The sequence below is a fragment of the Hyla sarda genome, chromosome 10 (assembly GCF_029499605.1).
Source record: "Hyla sarda isolate aHylSar1 chromosome 10, aHylSar1.hap1, whole genome shotgun sequence".
Classification (NCBI taxonomy): Eukaryota; Metazoa; Chordata; class Amphibia; order Anura; family Hylidae; genus Hyla; species Hyla sarda.
The window spans coordinates 136787680-136805048 of record NC_079198.1 but is presented as its reverse complement, the minus strand read 5'-3'; the positions used below and the strand labels follow the sequence as shown (position 1 = coordinate 136805048).

The 17369-nt window shown below is 44.7% G+C and overlaps 1 protein-coding gene across 13 annotated transcripts in view; it reads right to left on the bottom strand.

The window, feature by feature from the left end:
- Window positions 1-8211: 8211 nt before the first annotated feature.
- The window catches only part of TP73 (tumor protein p73), a 184261-nt gene continuing 175103 nt past the window's right edge, over window positions 8212-17369 (bottom strand). For 11 of the 13 annotated variants that reach the window (XM_056544417.1, XM_056544422.1, XM_056544416.1 and 8 more), the window contains 2 exons: window positions 16899-16992; window positions 8212-11501 (listed from right to left, as the gene is read on the bottom strand). In XM_056544417.1, the coding sequence (XP_056400392.1) occupies window positions 11181-11501; window positions 16899-16992 (415 nt within the window). In that variant the 3' untranslated portion in view covers window positions 8212-11180. The remainder of the gene's footprint in view (window positions 11502-16898; window positions 16993-17369) is intronic. The other 2 variants (XM_056544415.1, XM_056544428.1) reach the window with 2 other exon arrangements.

Here is a 17369-nt window from a genome sequence, read left to right as displayed (position 1 = left end):
ATTTCCCCCCTTTTATTGTCGTTCTTCCTGTGTGATGGAACGATAACTTGCACTCCAGCTTCCTGTGCGGCTCCGCCCTGAAGGTCATAGCTTTCCCGTTTATCTCAAGTAATAATCTTCTATTTCGCTTTTCTTCTGGAACCATAAAGACTGAAACAAAGTATTTTATATATTAAGCTGGACCCACTCAACTTTTACATCGGAGGCGGCCATTTTGGCAAATGATTCCCTGTTCAACCACAGAATTAAGAGGCAGCGGGCACTGGTGGAAACCCCCTAAATTGTGACCAACTCCTAAAAGTTACAAATTTATCATATTTTATTGGATATATATATATATATATATATATATATATATATATATATATATATATGAATTTGTTTTCAACAGAAGCTTAAAAAAATCAAATTCCACAGTCCATGTTATAGATGAATCTTCCCTACTGGAATATAGTAGGTAGCTTCGTATCTGCAGTACATCACTGACAGGACTAAACAACTAACACAACCTCCTCAACGTGTTTCACAGTACAAACTGCTTCATCAGGGATAGTGAGGCTATAGTACTCCTATAGCCTCACTATCCCTGATGACCCAGTTGGTACTGTGAAACATGTAGGGGAGGTTGTGTTCATTGTTTTAACTGTCAGAATTGCTAGAGAAGGGAAGCACCAGCCTATTTATTACAACCCCAGTTTGGGTAATACCCTAAAGATATCCAAAATGCACTGGGATTATCTTTGTGTTAAAGGGGTAAACCTTTTATTTTTATTTTTTTAAATCAACTGGTGCCCGAAAGTTATACAGATTTGTAAATTACTTCTATTTAAAAATCTTAATCCTTCCAGTACTTATCAGCTGCTGTATGCTCCAGAGGAAATTATTTTCTTTTTGGAACACAGAGCTCTCTGCTGACATCACGAGCACAGTGCTCTCTGCTGACACCTCTGTCCATTTTAAGAACTGTCCAGAGTAGTAGAAAATCTCCATAGCAAACATAGGCTGCTCTGGACAGTTCCTAAAACAGAGATGTCAGCAGAGAGCACTGTGCTTGTGATGTGTTCCAAAAAGAAAATAATTTCCTCTGTAGTATACAGCAGCTGATAAGTACTGGAAGGATTAAGATTTTTTTAATAGAAGTAATTTACAAATCTGTTTAACTTTCTGACACCAGTTGATAGAAAACCTTTATTTTTTTTATTTTTTTACCGTAGTACCCCTTTAAACCATACATGATGATGATCAATGGCGATGGATTAACTGGTCATCCATCACACAATCCTCAGCCGCCTCCAGGTTGACCCTGTCCACACACGTTAAAGCCGCGTTGTTTGTACCTTTGAGCCTCCATAGGAGTCGCGCCTTTATACTATGCATTTTAAAGACCAAAAAATTCCTGTACTTATTAATACTGTTGAATGGTTGCAGGTAAATATTATCTTTTCTTATGACTGTACAGCGTGTCCTATAGTTACAGATAAGAACATTTATCGGACTGGGGGTAGAGCACTGACCCGGTCACTACTGTAGCTTATATATGAGCTGTATATACTTGGATACATTATTTATGAAGTATAAAGATTCTGCTCTATCTCTTAGTGATGTTGTACATTGGCTCCTATATCATTCTGCCGGGGTCACCGTTGTTGTGCTGCAGTGAGTGGAGGTAGGTAGATCTGTGGTTACATTATTACTGTCGCTGTCCTAGACTTTGATAGTTCAGCTGTTTCATAGGGACAGTAATGTGGATGGTGATTTGGATCCTCAGCGTCCCTAGTGGCTGAAGTGTTGAATTACACACAAGTTGCTTTGATATAGGAGTAGCAGACCTGTCGTGTCTAGCACTGTTTTATTATAGGGGTCAGATCAGCACCCCCCCCCATTATTTGTCAGGGCAGTTTCCTCAGTACTTTATTTAATCACATTGGATCCATACTTTCCTGGCCATATGTTTAACCCTGTAGTGCCTTATCATTATTACCTCATAAATGTATCTGGCCCTTGTGGTGTGTGTGAGTCCCTCTCAGTACAGTGCCGTATAAATGTGACAGAGCTAAGTATAGAGGACCACAGACTCCATTATAAATGTTTACATGGAATGTGTTGGCCCATCTAGTCTGCCCAATATTCTGACTACTATCAATAGTCCCTGGCCCTATCTTATATGAAGGATAGCCTTATGCCTTATCCCTATCTTATATGAAGGATAGCCTTATACCTTTCCCTATCTTATATGAAGGATAGCCTTATACCTTTCCCTATCTTATATGAAGGATATCCTTATGCCTATCCCTATCTTATATGAAGGATAGCCTTATGTCTATCTCTATCTTATATGGAGGATATCCTTATGCCTATCTTACATGAAGAATAGCCTTATACCTATCCCTATCATATATGAAGGATAGCCTTATACCTATTCCTATCTTATATGAAGGATAGCCTTATACCTTTCCCTATCTTATATGAAGGATAGCTTTATACCTATCCCTCCCTATCTTATATGAATGATAGCTTTATACCTATCCCTATCTTATATGAAGGATATCCTTATACCTTTCCCTATCTTATATGAAGGATAGCCTTATGTCTATCTCTATCTTATATGGAGGATATCCTTATGCCTATCTTACATGAAGCATAGCCTTATACCTATCCCTATCATATATGAAGGATAGCCTTATACCTATTCCTATCTTAAAAGAAGAATATCCATCCTTGTGCCTATCTTATATGAAGGATAGCCTTATGCCTTATTTCTGTCTTATGTGAAGGATAGTCTTATGCCTATCGCCATCTTATTTGAAGTAAAACCTTATGCCTATCCCTATCTTATATGAAGGATAGCCCTATGCCTATCCCTATCTTATATGAAGGATAACATTATGCCTATCCCTATCTTATATGAAGGATAGCCCTATGCCTATCCCTATCTTATATGAAGCATAACTCCTTCATTGCATTTGCAGCTACCTTTTCTGCAGGAAGGCTATTCCGTGCATGCACTTCTGTCTCAGTAAATGCGTATTAATCAAATAAATATAACTATCAGGCATATAACTAGCCCTGCCCTGTGTGATGTCATCATCTCTGACCAGACCCTACAGCTTACATCACCATATCCCTTTCATTTACATCAATATATTTATTGAGACTGCATGCTGCTTTGTGCTGAGCAATGCCACAGGCAGAGGAGCAGACAGGAAGTTAATACAGCAAGCGCTTCAGACTGTCCTGCTGTGTTTTGCAACGTTCTGCAGTAGTTCTGGGTGGGGAACTGGCAGAATTGCTGTGGGAGAGAATGGGCAGGGTGGTTGGGCTGTGATGAAGAACTGGAGGAGAGTAATGCATTCTGGGAATTATATTACTGAGTAACTGCTGAACTGTTAGGGACAAAAGGCATGTGTAATACCTTATATGTATGTAATAGCTTATTTCCCCAGTGGAGGCGCTGCAGAAAAATTGACCATTTACTAGCAAGTTTCCCTACTGCTTGCTAGAAAGCCCAGTAGGTGAAAACTTTGTGAACCCCTTTAATGTCAGAAGGTAAAACCATTTCACGTGCAACTTGTGGTCATGTGATGTTAAAAGGTTGCGGCACCCGGTAAGAACATGACAATCACACGTTTATTGTTTAGATGAATTTATCCTCACAAGTAAATCATCTACTCAGAACTAGAAGACGTTATTTGGTATATACAGTATTAGAAGCCTGCAGTGTCCCTCCATGTCCCTGCGTGAGGGCAGAAGCACAAACAGTAAGTGTTGACATGGGGACAGAAGAGCAGTATGCTAGCGTTTTGTTATAGGGCAGTTTTTCTTGACACACATTCCACAAGCAGAGAAGCAGACGGAGAATGAATACAGCAGATGGTGTGTTTTTTAAAACTCATCCCCTATCCCAGTGTTTCCCAACCAGGGTGACATCAGCTGTTGCAAAACTACAACTTCCAGCATGCCCGGACAGCCGAAGGCTGTCCAGGCATGCTGGGAGTTGTAGTTTTGCAACAGCGGGAGGCACCTTAGTTGGGAAACACCCGTACCCGGCGTTGTTTGGTTTTAACTACTTAATCCTTGTGGGGGAGGAAAAGCAACAAGGGAGGAAGCTTTTGTCCTCACATTCCGACGTTATATCCCCACTTCATATCCCGACCTTTTATCCCGTCCCCATATTCCGACCTCATATCTCATCCTCATACCCTGTCCTCAGGTGGGGCTGCATTGTGGTCAAGATATTGTAAGCCGAAAATAGAAGGGGACGTGGCTTTGTGGGAGTGGGTGGGATTTGCCAGCCAAACTGCAGGGTAGAAAATAAGAGGCGTGGCTTTGTGAGATGGGAGTGGCATGCAGGGAGGGTGTGACATGTAAGCTGGACTAAGGTACCAGAAGTCCTATATACTTGTATGGGACTTGAAACAAAAACCCCATCCTTCACATAAGGGGGTAGGTTAGGGTTAATTTAACTATCTTGTTACTTTTAAGTCAAATAAAAATATGTGACCAAATACACTGCTCAAAAAAAATTAAGGGAACTCTAAGATAACACATTTTAGATCTGAATGAATGAACTAATCGTATGAAATACTTTCATCTTTACATAGTTGAATGCGCTGACAACTAAATCACACAAAAATTATCAATGGAAATCAAATGTATCAACCCCCGGAGGTCTGGATATGGAGTCACTCAAAATCACAGTGGAAAACCCCACTACAGGCTGATCCAACTTTATGTAATGTCCTTAACACAAGTCCCAATGAGGCTCAGTAGTGTGTGTGGCCTCAACGTGCCCGTATGACCTCCCTACAACGCCTGGGCATGCTCCTGATCAGGCGGAGGATGGTCTCCTGAGGGATGTCCTCACAGACCTGGACTAAAGCATCCACCAACTCCTGGACAGTCTGTGGTGGATGGAGCAAGACGTCCCAGATGTGCTCAATCGGGTTCAGGAGAACGGGTGGCCAGTCCATAGCATCAATGCCTTCCCCTTACAGGAACTGCTGACACACTCCAGCCACATGAGGTCTAGCATTGTCTTGTATTAGGAGGAACCCAGGGCCAATCGCACCAGCATATGGTCTCACAAGGGGTCTGAGGATCTCATCTCGGTACCTAATGGCAGTCAGGCTACCTCTGGCAAGCACATGGAGGGCTGTGCGGCCCCCCCCAAAAAAATGCCACCCCACACTATTACTGACCCACCACCAATCCGGTCATGGTGGAGGATGTTGCAGGCAGCAGAACGTTCTCCACGGCGTCTCCAGACTTTGTCACGTCTGTCACATGTGCTCAGTGTGAACCTGCTTTCATCTGTGAAGAGCACAGGGTGCCAGTGGCGAATTTGCCAATCTTGGTTTTCTCTGGCAAATGCCAAATGTCCTGCACGGTGTTGGGCTGTAAGCACAACCCCCACCTGTGGACGTCGGGCCCTCATACCACCCTCATGGAGTCTGTTTCTGACAGTTTGAGTGGACACATGCACATTTGTGGCCTGCTGGAGGTCATTTTGCAGGGCTTTGGCAGTGCTCCTCCTTGCACAAAGGCGGAGGTAGCGGTCCTGCTGCTGGGTTGTTGCCCTCCTACGGCCTCCTCCACATCTCCTGATGTACTGACCTGTCTCCTGGTAGCGCCTCCATGCTCTGGACACTACGCTGACAGACACAGCAAACCTTACCACAGCTCGCATTGATGTGCCATCCTGGATGAGCTGCACTACCTGAGCCACTTGTGTGGGTTGTAGACTCTCTCATGCTACCACTAGAGGGAAGGCACCGCCAGCATTCAAAAGAGACCAAAACATCAGCCAGGAAGCATAGGAGCTGAGAAGTGGTCTGTGGTCACCACCTGCAGAACCACTCCTTTATTGGGGGTGTCTTGCTAATTGCCTATAATTTCCACCTGTTGTCTGTTCCATGTGAAATTGATTGTCAATCAGTGTTCTTCCTGAGTGGACAGTGGGATTTCACACAAGTGTCAGTGACTTGGAGTTACATTGTGTTGTTTAAGTGTTCCCTTTATGTTTTTGAGCAGTTTATTATTGAAATATCTCCAGCCCATTGGAAGTTATGTAGTAAGGCTGGGTTCACACTGCAGAATTTCTGCCGGAGATCAAGCCGGCGGCGCTAGGACCGAGCAGACTGCGTTGCTGCCCCCATAGACTGCAATGCATTTCTGGGTGGATCTTTTGTGAGATCTGCTCAGAAATGCATTGCCATCTATGGGGACGGCAATGTGGTCCGCGTGGTCCTAGTGCCGCCAGCTTGATCTCCGGCAGAAATTCCACAGTGTGAACCTAGCCTAACATATATTTACATCCTATATCTTTAGTTGACATATTAACATGTGACCAAGTTTCATGTAAATATCGTTACAGGTTTGGAAGTGATGCTGGAACATTGAGTTTTTTTTAATTATATAGCTATTTATATTGGAATTGTTCTATAAGGGATTTCCTAATACTTCCGTAACTACTCACAACTAACAATGATAATTCAGCAATTTACCACAACATGAGGATTGGTTGAGGTTGTTGTTTTTTAATTTTTTTATTATGTGACATAGAAAAAACAAAAAGAAACAAGAATCACAACAAAAATACAATTTGTTTTGCATGAATGTTACACTGTACAGATTACAGGATTTACAGTCTAATACTGCCTGGCAGAAGCGTCTGCACGCTGGGAACCTGAACACAAGGATCTTTAAAGCAATAAAGTGCTTGCATGGAGAGCTCGTTTGCGCGTAAACGCCTGCGCGGCCTCTGCCGCCAGTGGGAACAAGAAAGAAAAAGTAGTTCTCAATGGGCAGGAAGCTGCTGCCAGATTCCTTTAGTGGTGACATGTTACCCCCGAGAATCAAATGGATTGCAAAGTTGCATTCCAACATGGCTGACCCTTCCCCTTGGCCCCCCCCCCAAAGATCTGCCATCAAGGGAGGCCCCTCATTGCCTGACAGCAAGCAGAGATCTTGACAATGGTGAGGAATTGAGGCAAAAACTACGGTAAAGAGTTGCAGAACTTTTTGTAATACAATAATTATGGCTTAACTTGCAGAGTAAACCCACTTTGGGCAAATCTTATTTTTGCGGCAGATATAACTTTATAACTAAGTGCCCTAGCAAAGGGTGTAAGGAAAGCAGTTACATGTATTAGTGTCCCCACATGTCTATGGGCGCCTGTAATCCTATCCATCGAATAACGTTTCTTTATCCCAATATTTCACGTTTCTTGGAATTTAATTTGTGAGTAGTTTAGGTTGACTCAATGGAGGAAAAAAGTCACCGTCTTTATTACTTCAAATACACAAATCCCAGATATGACACAGAACAAGCTCTAATCCAATGTTTCCCAAACAGGGGGCTTCTTGCTGTAGCAAAACTACAACTCCCAGCAACAGCGTCTATGCAGCTGTGTAAAGGCTTATTTTTTGCTGGGCGAGCTGTAGTTTTTATTGATGCCACTTGAGGGGTAGATATGACGGCGTTCACAGTGCAAGTTAAATAATATTATATTTTAATCGTTCAATCATTTTTCATTTTTGATTCTGATCCTGTTCCATATGTCACCTGGCCCAGCGCCTGCTCCATATGTCTCGTCCCGTACCTGTTCCATATCTCTCTCTTGAGCCTGCTCCATATCTCTCCAGTCCTGAGCCTGCTCTATATATCGCCTCTCCTGAACCTGCTCTATATCTCTCCAGTCCTGAGCCTGCTCCATATCTCTCCTGTCCTGAGCCTGCTCCATATCTCTCCTGTCCTGAGCCTGCTCCATATCTCTCCTGTCCTGAGCCTGCTCCATATCTCTCCTGTCCTGAGCCTGCTCCATATCTCTCCTGTCCTGAGCCTGCTCCATATCTCTCCTGTCCTGAGCCTGCTCCATATCTCTCCTGTCCTGAGCCTGCTCCATATCTCTCCAGTCCTGAGCCTGCTCCATATCTCTCCAGTCCTGAGCCTGCTCCATATCTCTCCAGTCCTGAGCCTGCTCCATATCTCTCCAGTCCTGAGCCTGCTCCATATCTCTCCAGTCCTGAGCCTGCTCCATATCTCTCCAGTCCTGAGCCTGCTCCATATCTCTCCAGTCCTGAGCCTGCTCCATATCTCTCCTGTCCTGAGCCTGCTCCATATCTCTTCAGTCGTGAGCCTGCTCTATATGTCTCTAGTCCTGAGCCTGCTCCATATCTCTCCAGTCCTGAGCCTGCTCCATATCTCTCCAGTCCTGAGCCTGCTCCATATCTCTCCAGTCCTGAGCCTGCTCCATATCTCTCCAGTCCTGAGCCTGCTCCATATCTCTCCTGTCCTGAGCCTGCTCCATATCTCTTCAGTCCTGAGCCTGCTCTATATGTCTCTAGTCCTGAGCCTGCTCCATATCTCTCCAGTCCTGAGCCTGCTCCATATCTCTTCAGTCCTGAGCCTGCTCTATATGTCTCTAGTCCTGAGCCTGCTCCATATCTCTCCAGTCCTGAGCCTGCTCCATATCTCTTCAGTCCTGAGCCTGCTCTATATGTCTCTAGTCCTGAGCCTGCTCCATATCTCTCCTGTCCTGAGCCTGCTCCATATCTCTTCAGTCCTGAGCCTGCTCCATATCTCTCCAGTCCTGAGCCTGCTCCATATCTCTCCAGTCCTGAGCCTGCTCCATATCTCTCCAGTCCTGAGCCTGCTCCATACAACCATGCTCCTTCCTGACATGAGATACATGTACATCAATTATCAAGAAGCGGTTAAACAACCATTGTTTTGTGCCATATGTGCAATTTGTGTATTTGTTACAAAGTAAAACATTTTTGTCAGGCGTTGTGTATTATATACTAAATAACATTCAGTCAGACAGTTCTCGGGGCTGCACAGCTGCATACAATGTGTATGAAAGGTCCTCGCCCTGCAAGGTATACCAAGCAAAATATACATTAAAAAAACATGTACCATAAAGCAGAAACAAATGAACATACTGTAAATACATGTACAGGAGGCCATTATGTGGGCTGAATATATGTTCACAAATTGCTGCAGCACAGGGTCTCATATATGAAAAACTACAGTGAAAGGGGAGGAGCTAATGGTAGCAGCGAATCAGATCATTTAATATTGTTACAACAAAAGCACCAATCTGGTCACATTCCACAGCCCCTCCCCTCTTCTGGATAACTTTTATTTTCATACAGACATAAGTAATATTTAATATTGGGATATAAAAACGGGGGGATTTGCATGTGTGTAAATTTGTTGCAAATTTTTGCGCACAAACTGCACTTTGCACAAAATTTTTTTTTTCCTTCCACATCACTTAAATTATTGGATCAAAACTCCTTGGGACGAAGATAAATTTACTTTACTCTTTTGCAGCCACAGCCACAGTTTAAAATTTTGCGCAAGCTCACTCCAGACTGGCATGCACCATTTTGCTAAATTTGGCGCAATTGCACATGATTCATGTGTGGGCAACCGGCCTGTTTGCAAACAACTTGATTTACATATAAGATGATAAATATGGTGTACAAGAACCGATGCAGGTGCGAGGCAAACCAATCCAACCAATCAGAATCTCTGGTTGCTATGGGCAACAGTCCTGCCTTATGGCTGCCCTGCAGTGAAATACGTGGACCTCTACATTCATACATACAACACAGGAGCGATCGCAGTGAGCCTCATGTATATGGCATCAGTGTTGCCCATAGTAACCTGTCAGATCTTTGTTTTCATTTTTAAACCAGCTCATGCAGCTAGAATCTAATTGTTGCTTTGGGCAAAATGGGCAAGGAATAACGATCAAACCGGAGCCAACCATAGGCGTCACTAGAATGATAGCATCTTTCTTCGGTGGGGGGAGCTAATTTGTATAATTGGTCCCAGGGTGGATTGCTTTACTAGATTAATCTCAAGAAGAGCCAGTACCTTTCATACATGATAGTGTTCAGGCCCGACAAGGGCTCATCAGACTTCTCCAAAAATGTAAGAGGCATTTTTCTAAAATGAGGTGTGAATGGTGGATTTTGGTACTTGGGGGTCCATTCAGATGTACCAGTCAGAAGCGGTCTTACCATATAGTTCAGCATAACCAAGGTAAGGCAAAACCACATGGTTTCAGCCTAACGTTACTGCTGTAAAAAACATTGTTACAAAGAAATCCAACATAGAACCCGGGGCCAAAATGTAATAAAGAAATAATTATTAATTCCCGTAATAGGGGGACGCACCATGAAATTACTCCCTGGCTATAACAGCACGATGCAGCAGATTGCGCCCTAACTATATACAACCACGCAAACACGATAATTATCAGAATTTTCTCCATTCACAAATACCAAACCTGGTTCCATCGCCCCTAAATCCGGGCATTGTAGCGTCTTGTCATCTCAATAAAGAACTGAAAAATGTTAAACTACAGTGTGTGAATAATACAGAAGACAAGGTATAGAGCTTTATTTCCTACCTGCACAGTATGGGGGGGGGGGGGGCTGGACTAGTCACTACTACGACTATACAAACCATGAATAGTTTATATTACAGATAAATAACAGAAACAAGAATATTATTCTGGGACTGAGGAGACAAGATATTTACACCTCAGGTTACAGCCATAAATTACAGATATTTTTTGCCCCTAAAACGCAGCGGAATTGACTGAACCCAGTTATTTAGAATTATTATTCTTAATTTTTTTTTTTTTAATAAAAACACCATCTTCGGTGCAGGTCTTTAGATCACACGTTTTGTCGAAAACATGTTCTTGAAAACCGTCAGAAACGTCTGTAACGAAACGCAATAAACAGACACGGGTATCAATACTTTTTTGGCAGTTCATTGGAAAGGAGGGACCTCCGGTTTTATTCCCTCTGAAGACGTGCCTTTGCCAACCGTAGGTGGACATCATGTGATACAAGTTTCTCCCTTATGTGAAGCCGTGAAGATATCCAAGATGAACCAAAACCCTCCATGATTGTTGCCTAAAGCGAGATGAACGTTTAGGGTACCTGCTAAGGTTTGGTATGGTTCGGTTCATTCTTTTAGTGTGCGATTATATATCTACAGATAAAAGAAGCATCATTTGTGCACTTGGATCATCTCCTCATTGACCCTACCGTGAAGACCACTAGATCTCACCCTGGCTTGCGAATAGAATTATTCACATTTGGCTTCTTCAAGCTGAGCATAACTTTGGTCAATGTTCCTCCCAATTCTCAAGATATTAGTTAATATCAGACTCTGCAAACTCTTCTTTTATAGACTGTTTTCGCGCCTTGCAGTCTGGTAAATCGAACCCAAAGTCTGCCCAGTCATCGGCTCCACTCCGGTTGGGAATGGTGATTGTGTGTCGCACACGAAAATGTACAGCCTCCATGACGCGCTGGCGCTGGAGCTCACCAGAGCCGCCTATGGAAATGGTGGAAGCATTACTGCTGGATCGGATCAGCTGTTGTGCTCCATAGTCGTGGCTTTTGTTGAGCTCTTGGATTCCTCTCCATATCAGGCCTTTGTAGTGCTCAGGAATCTTCAGTGCTGCAAGATCCTGTAAGAACAGAGAAAACAACTTAAGAACTGAAGAATATATAATATAAAAAACAACATTGCAAAAATCTAGAATAGTTATAATGACATAAAAAAGTCAAGGGATGCACACTAAGGGAGGTCTGTGAGTTTGTTAAGATATATGGTAGATTTATGTGACGTGGTCATCTGGTCAGGGCCAGTGCCTAGGGCGGCATTTAGCAAAAGCAGACTGAAATTATAATTTTTGTATATTCCTCCCCTGCATCCCACTGAACGTGCTAGTAAATCTGGTGTGTTGTGGAGGTGAGGAGAAGCATCACAGGGCAGTCCCTGAACTGGCAGGAAGGGGGCAGTGTGACAGCAGGACAGCACCGCTACTCCATTCCCCAGCCCTGTCTTAAGGGGAGGAAAGGAAGCTATGCTAAGGCTGCAGCCTGTCGGATTACTGAATGTCTCCCCTACCTTCTACCTCTCATTACCGTCAGAGAAGGGGGCAGAAGCCGCCGGCTACACAGAGGAACACTACCCTGCAGGGTTGGTGACTGGGGGGGGCATTAGTATTAATAATATAGTGTATGCGTGTGTCTAAGGAGGGGTGTGGATATGTATGTGTGCACTGCATGTGTGTGTATACAGATATTTGTATAGTGTGTATGTGTGCACTGCATTATGATGTGTTGCTCCTTGTGCTAAAAAAAAATCTATTCTGCACTCTACCCCATAATTTACCCCACAATACTCCATAATTAACATTACATTTTTTCAGAGTAAAAACCAAGTCATGTGGGAGAAAGAACTGTTTGTAGAGCTCAGAGACAGAATTGTGTCACAGACCTGGAGAAGGGGACAACATTCTGCTGGTCTGAAAGTTCCCAGGAGCTCAGTGGCCTCCACAATCCTTACATGAAAGAAAAAGGAACAAACAGGACTCTTCCTAGAGCTGCTGCCCACCAAACTAAGTAATCAGGGGAGAAGGGTCTTGGTAAGAAAGGAGACCAAGAACCCAATGGTCAATCTGGATGAGCTCCAGAGATCCTGTAAACAGATGGGAGAAACTTCCAGAAGGTCCAGAACAATCACTTCAGCCTCCACAATCTGGGCTTTATGGGATAAAGAAGCCTCCTCAGTAATAACATATGGAAGATGTCTGGAGATTATAGAAAAGCATAAAAGTACTCTCAGACTGTAAGAAACTAAATTCGTTGGTCTGAGGGAACAAAGATTTAAGTCTTTGTCCTCATCACCTGCCCAATACCATCCCTACAGTGATCATGGTGGGGGCAGCATCATGTCTGGGGGAAACCAGGCACTGCCCATCACCTGCCCAATACCACCCCTACAGTGATCATGGTGGGGGCAGCATCATGTCTGGGGGAAACCAGGCACTGCCCATCACCTGCCCAATACCACCCCTACAGTGATCATGGTGGGGGCAGCATCATGTCTGGGGGAAACCAGGCACTGCCCATCACCTGCCCAATACCATCCCTACAGTGATCATGGTGGGGGCAGCATCATGTCTGGGGGAAACCAGGCACTGCCCATCACCTGCCCAATACCATCCCTACAGTGATCATGGTGGGGGCAGCATCATGTCTGGAGGAAACCAGGCACTGCTCCTCACCTGACCAATACCATCCCTACAGTGATCATGGTGGGGGCAGCATCATGTCTGGAGGAAACCAGGCACTGCCCATCACCTGCCCAATACCATCCCTACAGTGATCATGGTGGGAGCAGCATCATGTCTGGGGGAAACCAGGCACTGCCCATCACCTGCCCAATACCATCCCTACAGTGATCATGGTGGGGGCAGCATCATGTCTGGAGGAAACCAGGCACTGCCCATCACCTGACCAATACCATCCCTACAGTGATCATGATGGGGGCAGCATCATGTCTGGAGGAAACCAGGTACTGCCCATCACCTGCCCAATACCATCCCTACAGTGATCATGGTGGGGGCAGCATCATGTCTTGGGAAAACCAGGCACTGCCCATCACCTGCCCAATACCATCCCTACAGTGATAATGGTGGGGGCAGCATCATGTCTTGGGAAAACCAGGCACTGCCCATCACCTGCCCAATACCATCCCTACAGTGATCATGGTGGGGGCAGCATCATCATGTCTGGAGGAAACCAGGTACTGCCCATCACCTGCCCAATACCATCCCTACAGTGATCATGGTGGGGGCAGCATCATGTCTGGAGGAAACCAGGCATGGTCATGGTGGGGGCAGCATCATGTCTGGAGGAAACCAGGTACTGCCCATCACCTGCCCAATACATCCCTGCAGTGATCATGGTGGGGGCAGCATCATGTCTGGGGGAAACCAGGCACTGCCCATCACCTGCCCAATACCATCCCTACAGTGATCATGGTGGGGGCAGCATCATGTCTGGAGGAAACCAGGCACTGCCCATCACCTGCCCAATACCATCCCTACAGTGATCATAGTGGGGGCAGCATCATGTCTGGAGGAAACCAGGCACTGCCCATCACCTGCCCAATACCATCCCTACAGTGATCATGGTGGGGGCAGCATCATGTCTAGAGGAAACCAGGTACTGCCTATCATCTGTCCAATACCATCCCTACAGTGATCATGGTGGGGGCAGCATCATGTCTGGAGGAAACCAGGCACTGCCCATCACCTGCCCAATACATCCCTACAGTGATCATGGTGGGGGCAGCATCATGTCTGGAGGAAAGGGAGACTGATCAGGGTTGAGGGAAGGCTGAATAGACATGTAACACAACAATGCCACAAAGCACACAACCAAGACTACACAGGAGCGGCTTAGAGAAAACTCTGTGAATGTCCTTGAGTGGCCCAACCAGAGCCCGAACCCAATGGAACATCTCTGGAGAGACTTGAAAATGGCTTCCACTGACAGTTCCCAGCCAACCTGTAGAGGAGAACGGCAGAAAATCCCCAAATCCAGGAGTGTAAACTTTGTGGCCTCATCCCCAAGAAGACTGGATGCTGGAATCACTGCCAAAGGGGCTAGAAGGGTCTAAAGACTTCCCAATACCTTGTGTAACCCAAATCCTTACTAGATAAGTGAAGTTAAGTATTTACAAAGTTATTCATCTCTTTCTGGAGATGTAGACTGGAGATGTGAAATGTTCAAAAGTGGAGTTTCCTTCTAAGGAACCAAGTTACATGCTTAATACTAAACATAGAGATGACTGTAATGGTCCTAAAAAAAGTGTGCCTCCAGCTATTTCATAAATATAACTCCCAGTATGACACTCCAGCAAATATCATGACAACCTTTGAGGCAATCGTGTGCGCCATCATCACGGGACATCAGGGTGGCGGCAAATTAAGAGGTGACTAAAGTTTATCATTTTTTTTTTTTACCCAGGTCTAAACCTACATACAATTTAATTTTACTTTCCATTCTTAAACATGTTAAAGGGGTATTCCAGAATTATTTTTTTTTCACTACATGGGCTGTAAAGTGTAGTTCATAATATAGTGTCTGTACCTGTGTTTCATGGCTGGTCTCATAATTCTTCTGTGATTTTTGCCCCAATATTTATTTTTAACAGCATACAAAATGAGTGTCTTCTCAGGTTTTCCCAGGTTGCAGTGGGGCCCGAGACATTACATCACTAGTCAGGTGTTGAAAGGGAACCTGTCTGTACCTCAAAGATTGGATTGACTGCTAGGTGGGGGGATCATTCTGCAAGTAATTGTATTTTTGCAACAGCTGGAGGCACTCTGGATAGAACACTGGTCTACTGTGTGGAATGCAGCTCATTTGTGCTTCAAGGGGTGGGGTGGCTGATGTGTAGGAGGGAGGAAAGTGACCTCACACTTACAAACAAGAAACTATGGGACTTTGAGTAGAAGATGGGAACTCCAACAGGAAATAGTCAGTTCACAAAAAGATAGAAGCATCGTTATGGTAATCTCACAACATAGCCATTTAGCCCCAAGACGATTGCAGAGCCTTCCTAAGCATGTCCATTACTGTCTGTCAGGTAAGTACTAAAATCCCCTTATGGTGGAGAACCCCTTTAAAGGGTTACTCCGCTGCCCAGCGTCCGGCCGCCCCGACTGATCAGAAGAGCGAGCGGGGAGAAGTGTGTGCTAAGCAGACCTGTCAGCAGGTGTTTAGGGTATAAAGTAAGGACATGGCTGAAGAGGCTTTAAACCCTTAATCCGTACATACCTCTCACTATTTAATTGACCCTTCCAGTGCAAAGATGTAACAAGAAATGCAAATTAGGCTTTTGAGCCCCTTGGACATTCCTCCTGGCTGCAAGATTACAGGAAAGAGGCGGGGCTTACAGTACAGTATAGTGGCTGTCAATCAGGGAGGTAGAGGAGGTGACCAGCACACAGAGGGGAGTGACTAAATGGTGAAGGGGCGGAGCTGTGCTGGGCTCTAGCAGCTGAGGGGAACACCCAGTTGGCTCCAAAACCTAATTTGCATATCTTTTTAAACTCCAATATCTCAGCCCTGAAGGGGTCAATTACCTATGAGTAGAATGTACGGATTCAGAGCCCAAAGCCCTCTACAGCCCTGCCATAAGGCCCCATTCACATGGCGGAAACATTCTGCTCAGAAATTCCATTGCAGCAGACTCCTATTGTTTTTAGTGGGATTCTGCTACACAGTGCACACTGAAGAATTTCCGTGGTGGAAACATCTGCTGCGGAAATTCAAAATCCAGACATAAGGAATGAACATGTCAATTCTTTATGCAAAATCCAGCATTGCTGTCTTATGGAGACGCTGCATTACCGAGCGATCCTAGTGCCGACTTGTTCTGCCGCTGCCCGCTGTCCACTTAATGCTCAGAAAATGGGCGGACGTTCCGCTGTGTAAATGGGGCCTTACCTGATACCCTAAAAAACTGCTGACAGGTCTCCAACCAGCCTGCACTTCTAGTCCCATCCGATCATACGGGGCCTGTTATTATAGGCAGTATAAGTATGGGGGGGGGGTGTACAAACATGTGGTCTGAGGACAAGGAGATATAGTGGCAGTAATACATCTCTTCTATGGCTGCCCCTTAGGCTGGAGATATACATTAGATAAGTGTCACCCAAACCTTCAGGCTGACCACCTAATGTATATGGGGCCTTTATGGAAAGAGGATCAGGCTGGATATCAACTGCCTGATCTTTTTGTTCTCTGGGACATAAGCCAGTACAGTCTTGCGGCAGCCCCCTTCTTATTGAGAATATATGTATGCTCAGCTGAGCCGAGCGTGCATGTGTGTGGTTGTTTGCGGAAATAGGCGGACAGTTATGTTATGTGAGTCCAGCTATACACAGAGCCTGTGATGGTTCAGCACTATATTGCATGTACATTTGGTGGTCCAGGAGCCCTATTACATATCTAATTTGAGGTTCCTGATCAAAAAAAAAAAGGATTCCCCTCCAAGCATTTACCTCCATAGTTAGGTTCTGCAGGTGGTATATATTCTGTAAACCTTGTGATGTGAAATACTCGATGCAGTTTGGACACCCCAGTCCTGTCAAAAAACTGCAGAAACAAAAAAGGTTTGGAAAAATGAAGCAGATTTTACTGACAGACAAACCATCGGTTCTTATAACAGGACATGAACTTCACAGTCGTCTGTGCCAATCAAGGGCACGGTGGGAAAAACTGCTGCAAAGTGCAGAAAAGACACCAACAGCAACCAATAAGACCAGAAGACGATTGGTTACCATTGAGATTATCAACATTTTGCACAAACTCTTCATCAGGACATCTGACTATATAAAAAGGTTCCCCATGGCCCTCACTGTCTTCTCTATAAAGTAAAAGTCTATTATTGAATAAATGTCTATTAATGAAAGAAGCAATCTGATTGGTTGCTATGGGCAACTGCACCACTCTCCCTCTACACAGGACCAGCA